Source organism: Microcaecilia unicolor, chromosome 3, assembly GCF_901765095.1.
Source record: "Microcaecilia unicolor chromosome 3, aMicUni1.1, whole genome shotgun sequence".
NCBI classification, from domain to species: Eukaryota; Metazoa; Chordata; class Amphibia; order Gymnophiona; family Siphonopidae; genus Microcaecilia; species Microcaecilia unicolor.
The window spans coordinates 200,502,133-200,514,990 of NC_044033.1; the positions used below are offsets into that span (position 1 = coordinate 200,502,133).

At 47.8% G+C, this 12,858-nt stretch overlaps 2 protein-coding genes across 3 annotated transcripts in view; one reads left to right on the plus strand and one right to left on the minus strand.

The window, feature by feature from the left end:
* Positions 1 to 3,662: 3,662 nt before the first annotated feature.
* Positions 3,663 to 6,858, plus strand: NDUFB7 (NADH:ubiquinone oxidoreductase subunit B7). The gene is made up of 3 exons (XM_030195302.1): positions 3,663 to 3,868; positions 5,487 to 5,655; positions 6,681 to 6,858. The coding sequence occupies exons 1-3, from the start codon at positions 3,763 to 3,765 to the stop codon at positions 6,763 to 6,765; spliced, it is 360 nt and encodes a 119-aa protein (XP_030051162.1). The 5' UTR covers positions 3,663 to 3,762; the 3' UTR covers positions 6,766 to 6,858.
* Positions 6,859 to 9,451: 2,593 nt separating this feature from the next.
* The window catches only part of TECR (trans-2,3-enoyl-CoA reductase), a 41,714-nt gene continuing 38,307 nt past the window's right edge, over positions 9,452 to 12,858 (minus strand). For both annotated transcript variants that reach the window (XM_030197122.1, XM_030197121.1), the window contains 3 exons: positions 12,405 to 12,493; positions 12,105 to 12,150; positions 9,452 to 10,745 (listed from right to left, as the gene is read on the minus strand). In XM_030197122.1, coding sequence (XP_030052982.1) covers positions 10,618 to 10,745; positions 12,105 to 12,150; positions 12,405 to 12,493 — 263 coding nt within the window. In that variant the 3' untranslated portion in view covers positions 9,452 to 10,617. The remainder of the gene's footprint in view (positions 10,746 to 12,104; positions 12,151 to 12,404; positions 12,494 to 12,858) is intronic.

Genomic DNA, 12,858 nt, shown 5'->3' on the forward strand with positions numbered 1-12,858 from the left:
AAACACAGTACTGAAAGTGCTGTGATCCCAGCCGAAATCGAAGATACTTCCTGTGAGCTGGAAGTATCGATATGTGAGTGTAAGCATCCTTCAAGTCCAGAGAGCATAGCCAATCGTTCTCCTGAATCATGGGAAGAAGAGTGCCCAGGGAAAGCATCCTGAACTTTTCCTTGACCAGATATTTGTTCAGGGCCCTTAGGTCTAGGATGGGACGCATCCCCCCTGTTTTCTTTTCCACAAGGAAGTACCTGGAATAGAATCCCAGCCCTTCTTGCCCTGGTGGTACGGGCTCGACCGCATTGGCGCTGAGAAGTACCTCTGCAAGTACCTGCCTGTGGTAGGAGCTGAAAGACTGAGCTCCCGGTGGGCAATTTGGAGGTTTGGAAATCAAATTGAGGGTGTACCCGTACCGGACTATTTGAAGAACCCACCGATCGGAGGTTAAGAGAGGCCACCTTTGGTGAAAATATTTTAACCTCCCTCCGACCGGCAGATCGTTCGGTACAGGCACTTTGACTTCGGCTATGCTCTGCTGGAGCCAGTCAAAAACCCGTCCCTGGTTTTTGCTGGGGAGCTGCAGGGGGCTGCTTCGGTGCCCGCTGCTGACGAGAGCGAGCGGGCTGGGGTCGAGCCTGAACCGGCTGACAGGAATAAGAAGTGTACCTGCGGTTCCTAGAAGCGAAGGGAGCACTTCTCTTTCCCTTAAAAAACTTCCTAGCAGTGGAAGTGGTTGCAGAAGGCGCCCGGCGGGAGAGAGAATCCATAGCGTTATCACGCTGGTAGAGATGATCAATCATCTCTTCTACCTTCTCTCCAAAAAGGTGATCCCCCCGGCATGGGATATCTGCTATCTTCCGCTGAGTTCTTTCCTCCAGGTTAGAGGCACGCAGCCATGAGAGCCTGCGCATCGCTATACCTTGAGCAGAAAAGCGAGATACCACATCGCAAGTATCAAAAATGCCCCTGGACAGGAACTTGCGACACGCCTTCTGCTGCCTGATCACTTGACGAAAGGGTTCAGCTTTCTCCTCAGGGAGTGTATCCACCAAACTCTCAAGTTGCCTCACAGAGTTCCGTAAATGAATACTCGTGAAGAGTTGGTAAGACTGGATCTTGGTGGCGAGCAGACCGGCCTGATACGCCTTCCTCCCAAAAGAGTCCAGAGTTGCAAACTCCCGCCCCGGGGGCGCCGAGGAGAAGTTCCTGGAACTCTTGGCTCTTCTGAGGGCGGAATCCACCACCGCTGAATCATGAGACAATTGGGTCTGCATGAGACTGGGTTCCCCGTGGATCCGGTATTGGGACTCAACTTTTTTGGGGACGGTTGGACTAGAAAAAGGCTTCTCCCAGTTCCTCAGCATAAGTTCCTTAAGAGTCTCATGAAAAGGAACTGTGGCAGAAGATGAAGGTGGAGATGGATAGTCCAGAACCTCAAGCATCTTGGCCCTGGGCTTGTCCACAATTTCCACTGGGAAGGGGATGGCCTCAGACATCTCCCGAACAAAAGATGAAAAAGACAAGCTCTCGGGAGGAGACAACTGCCTTTGAGGCGAGGGAGTGGAGTCAGAAGGAATGCCTTGAGAATCCTCGCCAGAGAACTCCCCATGCACTCCTTCCTCATCCTCAGATGAGGTATCATCAGATGGGGCTAAAAGCTCAGACAGAGCCGCCCGGATCTGAGCCCGTCTCGACGCAGAGGCTTGACGGCCTCTATGATGATGCCGAGAAGCTGAAGGTCCCTGAAGCTCCGGAGAAGCTTCCCGCTCCGATGCCTCGGGAGAGTCAACTCGGGAAGTCAAAGCCACCGGCACCGGGGGCGACACCGGTGACACAGACCTCACCACAGGCTGAAGGCCTGATGCAGAAACATCCGGCATCGGTAATGTCGACACACTCGACGCCGTCGGCACCGGTGCCTCTGAAAGCATCGACACCGGCACCGCCGACGCCGACGGTACCGACAACCTCGATGCCGACTGCCACTGCTGCATCATGTCCATAAAAAATGGGAACATGGCCTGCATACGCTCATCCAGAGTTGGTGTCGGAAGAGGCTGCGAGGTCGGTTGAGACATCGGAGGCAAAGTCTGCTGAGGTTGGGGAGTGGGGACTCGGCTGCCAGCGACCCCACGCGTCGGAACCTCAGTAACAGAGGGAGAGCGATCCTCTCGGCACCGACGCTTCTCGGGTATCGAGTGCATCGATGACCCGGAGCTCCCGGTGCCGTGTCTCGAAGGAGACCGACGACGATGCTTCTTGGCCTTCGCCCGACGCATGTCGTCGAGACTCCTCGGTACCGGAGAGGACGTGGAATCCACACGTCTCCTCGGGGCCGGGTCCGACGCAGGACGGTCCCGGGGGGCCTGCAAAGCAGGAGGCGCCGAGGCGGGTGGAGACCCACTCAATGCATCACTGCTCCCAGCGTGCATCGGTCTTAAGGCAGCCTGTCCCCTATCTCCCGGTGCCGACGCCTCCTTCGACGTCGACCTCGACGACGCCGGCTCCAAAGACATCATCCTCGACGGCACCGACTTCACCGGCGCCGACTTCCCCGGCACCGATTTGGAGGGCGCCGACTTAGACGACGTCGACGCCGAAGCACCGGGCCCAAAAATCTTTTGTCTCTGGGCATCTCGAGAGAGCAGTGTCCGCTTTTTCATGGCGAGACACAATTTACAACTCTCCGAGCGGTGGTCCGGCCCAAGGCACTGGATACACCACGAGTGTGTATCAGTGCCAGAGATGGCCCGATGGCAGCGGGCACAAGGCTTGAAGCCGCTGGGCGTCTTCGTTGACATCTCGGGAAAAATAGTCCCTGCCAAATCAAAAGACGCGATTGTGTCTATAAAAAGATGACACAGAAAAATAAAAGAAAAACGGGAAAAAATACCCAACCGAGCGATTTAAATAAAATCGCAGCTAAAAGAAAGGAAACTTAATAAACGAAAAAATATCTAAGATAACTATAAAAGGATACTTCGCTTTTGTTGAATCTTCACCTCCGGGCATAGGAGGAACACGAAGACGAAGGTCGAGCTCCGTGTCACCTCAGACGCGGAGAAGAAAAAACTGAGGAATGTGCTCGCGCGACGGGCGGGAAAGTGGACGCGCGCATGCGCACTACATCCACCCGCGCGACGAGAGACATTTTTGTTTTTGTCATGGACTTTGCTGGAAAGTCCTCCGGGCCGACGTGACGTCACCCATCAGTGAGAATATTGGCCTGCTTGTCTTTGGAGAACTACCGTTACAGGTAAGAAACTACGATTTTCTAGCGCAGGTTAAATGCTAGAGACGCCCCCAGGAATATTTTTAGGGTGCGTTAAAAATGCACCTACTGCTGCAATAAGGAAAACACACAAAAAAAATCATAAGGCAAAAATAAAGTAAAACTAAGAAGATACAGAAAATGACAAAAGTAAAAAAAAAATGCTACTTACCCCTCTGCGAGGTGATTATCCAGGCTTTGCCGCCACATAACCCCTTTTACTTTTTTTTATTTGAAAATAAACCTTGTAGTTCTAAACAAAGCCGTCGCGAATAAGGGCGGGAAAGAACCACGTGAAGAACCAGGGGAAACCAACAGGGTCGTGACGTCAGCACGTAGCTCCAGCAGCTGGTCCGCCGTCCACCCGCCCCGGAAGCATTTTCTCTAGACCCTCTTCCGTCCCCGGAAGTAATGACTAGGGCAGTGCAGTAGGTGCTGTGGAAGTGACCTGTCGCTTCACCTCCTGGGCGTCTAAAGCGGAGCCGGGAGAGGAGATGGGGGCGCACTTAGTGCGTCGTTACACGGGGCAGCCGGAACCCGATCCGACGAACCCGCCCACCTTCTCCCCGGAGATTGGATTCGGCGAGCGCAAGGAAAGAGGTAAGTGGAGAGGGGTCAAGCAGTCCGAGGCACAATTTTATCCCTCCACCCCCTGTTTTATTTTAGTCATTAAGATCTAGTTCATGTCTTTTTTTTTTTAATCTCGCAGTGAGATTTACATTCATGTACATGTCCCTGGCCCCAGAGCACTCGGGTCTGTTTGGATCCGACCCACCGGAGGGTTAAGTGACTGCTCAAGCAGCTGCAGTGGGCTTCCCGAATTCTCACCCAACTGCTCTAGGTCTCCTATTTACCCCTACTGCTGAGCTGTCATTTTATAGACTTCTATCTCCCCGCAGCTGTTTCTTCTGTAAGGAACTTAGTTTGAGATTGGAGTCAAAGCAAAACTTAATGACCTTTCACACTTGAAAAAAAGCCAGAGGGATGTAGGTAATCTGCACAGAGGCACAAGTACAAGCCTGAAAAAAAAAAGGCATAAAGGGCAGTCCCTAAAAGATAGTGTTATTATTCTACAAACGTATGCGACTGATTAGAGTGCTATCTCATACTCTATAACGGAATCTTAGGACCCCTATAGCTGCCTATTATAGACTTGCTGCTCAGCACTGCAGCACACTACATTGAGGCTCCAAAAATGTTGGTATTACTGTATAGAATTGCCACTATGTAGGCGGTAACTGCATGGAGAGGCATGTACAATTCTAGCCACATTACTGTGCAGTTGCTGGACTATGCTGGTCTGTATCTGCTGTCTGTCATTGCATCCCTTATCTTTTTTGGAAGCATGGAATAAAATAGAAGTAGAATGATACTGTTTTATTCTGTTTGGCCACTGATGCATATTGAGTAGAGGACTTATTTTCAGATTTATATCCTGCATTATCTCGATGGTCTAAGAGGAATTTCACTGTATTGTCCACCATCATGCGTAGGAATCACCACTCCTGAACAGGATCTTAATATGAAACACAGCATCATGTATCTCTCGTTAGGATTATCATTCTCTATATGCTTCTCATTTAACAGAGGAGAATGTGGCATGGGATTTAGACATATGAATTGTCAATAGTGTGAAGTATGTCATACCATATAAATTGGCATAGGTCTGCCCACAAATAAACAGTCCCAATCTATGCATGAATCAGCTCACACCAATTAGTATCACTTGACATCCTTGTTTACTCCTTTTGCATATACCCTTTCCCTACTGAACATGCTTTCTCACCTAGGCTGTCTGTTAATTTCCCTATCCTCTCTTACTACTACTACTATTTAGCATTTCTTCAGCTCACCAGTGAACTACTCAATTTAATCTACCCATGAGGCATTTGGCTACATCACTTTTCAGGGGACCATGTAAAAATCTACAAATGTTAAGTTCCTACTTGTTACCCTATACTTTTATATAAAAGTTACAGAAGTTCAAACGTAACTTTTTTAGACTGCTGATGGACCCATGACAAGAAAATCTGCCATTCTCAACTTTTTGGATCTGCAACTTTAGTCTCCTTTTCCAACCTACAGCCATTTAGTTCCTTTGCTTACGCTGCAGTCTATCCTCTTTCACCTTTATCCTGTGAGCTCTGACTGCATAACTACATCTCTGTCATAACACCTCTTTCTTACTTTTTAGCATGGCTATGTTTTCTCCTTACAGTGATGGTGGCAACTCAGGAGCAGATGAATGCAGCCCAGTTGCCCTTGGATCAGAGGGACTATTGTGCTCACCACCTCATCAAATTCCTGAAGTGCAAGCGAGACAACTGGCCAAACTTCTTGGCATGTTCACATGAGCGTCACGAATGGGACTATTGTGAGCACCTAGAGTAAGTAAGCAGGGATTCCTACTGCCTTAGACTGATCCTGCTCATATGGAACAGCTTACATCACTGAAGTTTTGTGGCAGACTGCTGCATATCAGAGACAGTTGCTAGCATAATGGTTTCTGCTCACCTTGGCTTGATACTAGTGTGAATCTTGCAGCAGAGCAGACTCCTGGAGCTTGACAGTCATTTGGCTACCTCATGTGCCAAGGAGGCATATTTTCAAAGCACTTAGCCTTCCAAAGTTCCATAGAAACCTATGGAACTTTGGAAGGCTAAGTGCTTTGAAAATATGCCTCTTGGTGTCCAAAGCAGTTGTCAGCACAACCTGGCCACTGGACTCCAATGAAGAATTTCTAGTGTCTAAAAGTGATCCCCAAACCTGTCCTGGGGGAACCCCAGTGAGTCTGGTTTTCAGGATATCCACCATTAATATGATTTTCTGAAAACCTGACTGACAGGATAGGTTTGGGAACCCCTGATTTAAAATAAAAGAGCCTATCTTGTAATCACTTTTTTTTCTATTCATGTTTATTATCCTTAGAGATAAAACTGTCTCTAGTTTACAGTCTGCTTCTAGATTCAGTCAGTTGGGGCAGTATGCAAAGAGCTTGTTTGGCTACTGCTTTAACTTGTTCTGTCAGGGCAGCGCATGCATGCTTGTGTGTGGCTATAACTTGAACTATTGACTGTTCTGTGATAGGGTAAGATGTATGCTCTGTTTCTTCATTTTCTATAAAACCCCTTTCTTTAACTACATTTTTTTTTTTTGAGGGGGTGTGTGTAAAACTTTGCTCTCGCAGATGCAGCTGCTTGTTGTAAGGAAAGCTCTTGCAGTAGTTTATACTTCTGACTTTCTTGATAAATTAATTTCATACTTTTATGAATAAGCATTCAATGATTTTTATATGTAATACTTCTTGCTAACAAACATTTAAGCTGGCTGTGGTCCTCTAGTGGTGCTGTGACTAGGAATTACTGCTTTCTTTAGTTTGCCCATGCATTGATGCTGTCTCCTTGCTGTGCAGTTATGTGATGCGTATGAAGGAGTATGAGCGGGAGCGACGCCTGTTAATGAGGAAGAAGAGATTAGATGAGAGGGCCGCAGCCTGAATCTCTCTGGTATGAAACAGGAGCACCCGTTTCTCCTCCTATATTTGTATGTAATTATTTCTGAGAAATTAAAAAGGATCTTGGTTAAAAGCATTCCAGTGGCTTAAGCCTGGTCATTTTCTAATCAACAGTTAACAGGTATTAGAAAATATAGCCACTCATGAACCCTGTCTCCCTAGTGTGGAGACTCATCGCCCTGTGTTTAAGTTTAATCCCAACTCTGCTACTGGATGTGTAAATACAGCTTAAGAGAAGTCAGAAATGGTAGTAAAGCATAGAATCTGGTTAGTGTTGGCAGTACATTAGGATGTGGAGTGCTACTACTACTCCTACTACTTGACATTTCTAAAGCGCTACTAGGGTTACGCAGCGCTGTACAATTTAACATAGGACAGTCCCTGCTCAAAGGAGCTTACAATCTAAAGGACAAATGTACAGTCAGTCAAATAGGGACAGTCTAAATTTCCTGAAAGGTATAAAGGTTAGGGGCCGAAAGCAACATTGAAGAGGTGGGCTTTGAGCAAGGATTTGAAGATGGGTAGGGAGGGGGCTTGGTGTAAGGGCTCAGGAAGTTTATTCCAAGCATAGGGTGAGGCAAGGCAGAATGAGCGGAGCCTGGAGTTGGCGGTGGTGAAGGGTACTGAGAGGAGGGATTTGTCCTGTGAGCGGAGGTTACGGGCGGGAACGTAAGGGGAAATGAGGGTAGAGGGGTAATGAGGGGCAGCAGACAGAGGCAGATGCATCAAGCAAACGTTAAAAAATCTAAATCGTTAAAGTCCCTAACGATTTTAAAAAAACGAAGAATACACCAAAACAACAAGTCACACATGCTCGGATCGGTATTGAAAAGTACAATGTATCAAAGAATCACAATACACGTCGGTAATCGGCCCCTAAAGCATGCGCAGAGCAGCCAATCGTTATGTTAGCTGCTCTGCGCATGCCACAAACAGCCAAAACACAAGCACATGGCTCCCAAATCAAAACAAAAATAAAAAAAGGGTGGGGGGGGCAAAGGTGCTCTTGAGGAGCGTCGTCCTTGTTCCCCCGCCCCCCCCCCCCTGAGGTCGCCGTTTCCCACCCCCGCACGAAAAAACTCAAATTTTAGCAGCCCAAGCCCGGCCCTCCTCCCTTCCTGTGTCTTCTCCCACACTAGCTCCGCCTCCCGCCATGCTCCCGTCCCGTGCCCCGCCCCCGCCACCACCCCTTTGGTCTTGGCTACCGCTCCCCCCCTCCAACGACCCCCCCTTTGCCTTACCGGCCCGTGCAGCGCCTCTCACCTCTGCTGCACGAGCAAGAACAGCTGATCGGCGAGTCAGAAGGCCTCCTCAGTCCCTTCTTTCTCCCTGGGCCCGCCCTCCTCTGACGTAGGTAAACTATGCGGGCCCAGGAAGAAAGAAGGGACATCTGAGGAGGCCTTCTGACTCGCCGATCAGCTGTTCTTGCCCGTGCAGCAGAGGTGAGAGGCGCTGCACGGGCCGGTAAGGCAAAGGGGGGGGGGGGGGGCCTTGGAGGGGGGGAGCGGCAGCCACGACCAAAGGGGGGGCGGCGGGGGCGGGGGCACGGGACTGGAGGATGGCGGGAGGCGGAGCTAGTGTGGGAGAAGACACAGGAAGGGAGGAGGGCCGGCCAGGGGCTGGGGCTGCTAAAATTTGAGTTTTTTCGTGCGGGGGTTGGGGGGGGGGGGGGGGGGGGCAAGGACGGCCATACAGGATGCTCATGCCAAGCACCCTTGCCCCCTCCCGATTTTTTTTTTTTTCTTTTGGTGCTGAGGGAGAGGGGAGCAGCAGCGACCTGGGGCGTCAATAAAGGACGCCCCTGACGCGCGTTTTCGCCCCCCTAGTTATTTTTTTAAATACATTTCACTTTTAAACTTGTAGCTGATAGACCTCTCGTTAGATTTCCTGCCTTTTTCCTGCGTAAAGGCAATCGGGAAAGGTTAGTGCATCTCCTTTCAATGGGGTTTTTACACTAATTGCTCATCTCCATTCCGTTTTCGTTAGCTGCTAGCTTCCTCGGTAAAAGCCCTTTGATGCATGCAACGGATCAAAATTTCCTCGTTGGAGGGTCATTAAAGGCTCATTAAGCTTTAGTGCATCTGCCTCTGAGTGCATTCCCTCCTTCCTAATAGTGCCATCTAGCACTTGAGCAAAGAACTGCCTCTGGTCAGCCAGGGTTGGAGTTGGTGTGATTGCAATCCCCCTCCTGAATGAGCCTTAGGATGAAGGGGAAAGTTCAGGAAGTGCTTTCTGTAGGAGTGGGGCTGGCCAACTACTGAGGACTTATAGCTGGCTGTAGCCCCAGACTGTGATTACACATTGCCAAAGATAGAAAGGTGTGGGTTGGCCCAGCCATGACACAGAAGTTCAGACAGGCCCAAGCACACTGTGGCACTCATGGAAGGTGCTGTTTTATAACAGCTTAATAAACTGACCTACAGTAATTGCCCAGATCAGGGCCTGTGTGGCCATGCTATCCACATTACTGAACAATCAGTCCTCAGTCACCTGGGGGGGGGGGGGGGGGAATCTAACCTTATGACCAGAGGCTGTCTTGGTAAACACACTCTTCTTCCTTCACCAGTGATAGCAGATGTACATCACGCCCTGAGCCCAGTATCCTTTTTGTGAACTAACTCAGAGAACCCCACCCCACCTTTTTTTGCTTCTTTAGTGAAACACAGCTCTGAGAGGTGCTAAGGGTTTCCTTTTATTTCAGCCATTCTTAAAGGTTACCAAGAGCGACCTACAAAGAACATCCAGTATAAAAAAAATCTGTTCCTGGTTCTGTGTCCAGACCTGTTCCATTGGACATCGTTTTACAAAATCAACTTGGTTGTACTTGCCAGTTTTGGTACAAATGTTTTACACTGTGGCATTGCAGAGTAAGGTCTAAGCAGACAGGATTTACATTATACAATAAGAGAAAGCAACAAGGTGTATAGATGGTTTCTGGTATGGTTTCAAAACCAAGAAGTACAAGAAAAATGGCCCCAGGCCACTGCATTTAATAAGAACTAGTTTTCAATCCACTTCCCCCCCCCCCCCAAACTATGGATCAATTTTCAGTGGGATGGGGGAGAGAAGAAAGGTCAGGACTGCTCCCAGTAGCTGCCTGGCTTCCATTTTTCCAGCCCATCTCATTTCATGCTTTATATATGGAAAGATTTCCAACAATAGTGATGGTATAAGCTGTGGAATCTCTGCCCATCTGAAATCCTATGAGCTTAATTTTAGCTATGAAGGCGCTAGTGACCATGCTCTTAAACCACTTGCAGTAATGGTTAGTATTCTGACATACAGCTTTCCCTTGGCCTACATCAACTCTGTCATTCAAATGGTCTCTCTCACATAAGATCTGTACTAGTGCAACACCTCTTTTCCTTCCTCTAACCTAAGAAGACTGGCCTAAAGTAAGGCTTTCACAGCTATTACCATACAGGGCAAAAGCTGACCCTAATCTAGCCAAGCCATTACCCATCACTAGAGGGCCTGTGGCAGCTGTACAAGCAGCCCTAGTCTGTAGGCCAGGAAAGATTTAATAGTTGTGCTTAGTGGATACCTGGTGGGTTTTGGCTCCCAAAGGCTTTTAATACAGCTGCAGCCGACTAGTGAGGAGTCTTGGGATTTGGCCAGGTACATGCCACAGGATAAAATTCTTTGATTTAAACATGGGGGACAGATTGTTCACAGCAAGATGTCGGGTATGAGAAGGGCAGCTGTGGAAATAAACCACTCGCATTTCTGTAGCTCCCCTCCCTCCCAGTCAGTCAGTGTCAGCTGCCATCATTACATTTTATATAGCCACATACTCTCCTTCCCCTTATCCCTGCCCATCTGGCTGGCTGCACGGTCAGAGCAGGAAGGGGATAATAGGAGAGCGCAAGGGTGGATAATCCCGGAACTCCTTCAGGTAGCTGCGATGCTTTCCCTTTGCCCAAATGGTCATCTGGATGAATCCAACAAGAGTAAATAGAGCCACTGTGGACAGAAAAAGCAGTAAGAACCAAGGCAGGTGTATATGAAATACTGAACCTTATCCAACCCTATCCAGAGCAACTCCACCCATCTACACAAAATCAGCATATCAGACTAGGGCCACCCAGCAAGCAAAGGGTTAAGTGCTGCATGATGCCAAGCAGTAGGAGCCCTGGTCATTGGTTAAGGGTAACAGCTGGTAGCCAGATTTGGTGTATAGGCCCCAGAGTAGGACTGTTACTAAAATGACTGAGCTAAGTAGGTCTGGGGACAGAGGGGATTTAAGATGGTGCCAGATGCCAGCCCTGGTTCTATCTGAAGTACAAAACAGGAGTGGGTCAAACATGCACACATCACGAGAGCGTCTAGGGCTCTTCAGTTTGGAGAAGACACGGCTGAGGGGAGATATGATAGAGGTCTATAAAATAATGAGTGGAGTGGAATGGGTAGATGTGAATAGTTTGTTTACTAAAAATACTAGGACTAGGGGCATGCGATGAAGCTACAAAGTAGTAAATTTAAAACGAATCTGAACTTTTCTTCATTCAAAGTGTAATTAAACTCTGGAATTCATTGCCAGAGAATGTGGTAAAGGCAGTTAGCTTAGCAGGGTTTAAAAAGTCTGGATGGCTTCCTAAAGGACAAGTTCATAGATCATTATTAAATTGACTTGGGAAAATCCACTGCTTATTTCTGGGATAAGCATCATAAAATGTATTGAGCTTTTTGGGGATCTTGCCAGGTATTTCTGACCTGGATTGGCCACTGTTGGAAACAGAATAGTGGACTTGATGGACCTTTGGTCTGTCCCAGTGTGGCAATACTTATGTACCTCCAATCAAGTACTACCCTACCTCTAGCATTACCAAAAGCCTTCTAGTAGCTGATGCCCATCAAAGTGGTTAACACTCTGGCACTGTGTGCAGCCTACCCCACCCATCATTTAAATGAGCCTCTACGTACAAAATGTAGAACTACAAACTGGTATCTTATGTTAGAAAGAATAGCAGCTGTTAAAAGGTCCAACCTTTTAATTAACAAGAAGTACTGTACAGGATTACTGAGCCTCGGCTCAACTGCTGCTTTAGCAGACACACATTCAATTCATGGCACAATTCTTGTACCCATCTTCTACCAGCACTGATGGGCAGCCCAAGTGGTTTAACATATCTAAAATTCTTTTCACTCATCTTTTCTCATGGCTGATAATCTAATTTATTGTCCCATTTCACCACAAAATGAACAAGGTAGGTAAGATTAAAGAAGATTCTGCTGAGATACTACATTCCTGGCATAGTCCTGTAAAGCGACAGAGGACAGTCGTTTATGGATGTTTTGGGAATACACACAAGGTCCACTCACCTGGCAGACACTGAGTCATGATGGCAAAACCAACCCAGGATCCCACCTACAAACCAACAAAACCAAATCACAGTCAGAGAGCAGGGAGAAGAGGCAGGCCACTACCTTTGCAGTGGTTGTCCCTGCCCACCACATGCAACATAAGGGAAAGCCAGGACTCAACAGACGGGAGGAGACTCTTGTACCTCTCACAGACAGAGGCATCCCATGCATTTTTACATTCATACGTGCATTAACCAAAAGTGGGCATTCATACATAACACACAAAGACATCTGCAGTGCAGGTGTGAGGATTCTCACCTCGTAAGTATAATTTGGACAGGAAACCAGTAAGAAGAGCCAAGTGAATGGATTCTTGGTCGGAAAAGGGATCTTTCTGGTCTTTGAGCCTGGGAGAAAGAAGGCAGCAAAAGCCTATTTGTCTGGCCAATTGTGTTCACCTCTGGAAAGCTCAGCTTAAGCCGTTTAACTCTAAATATTACTTGTTACAGATTCACTACCTCTAGGTATCTTGGGATTCTGTGTCTTCCCCTAAAGTGCTGGGGCGCTGATGACAGAGTGGCACCTCAATTTTACTATAAATCTAAGTAGATTTTAGAACTTCAATTACTGTAGCCAAGTATAACTCACATTGTACTTAATTACATCTAAAACTCTACATAAAACTTATGATGTTATGCATTTAATAATTAGACTTTCAATTAAATATCCAACTTCTGAACAGTTATTACTAATCCTAATCTGTAGATTTCAC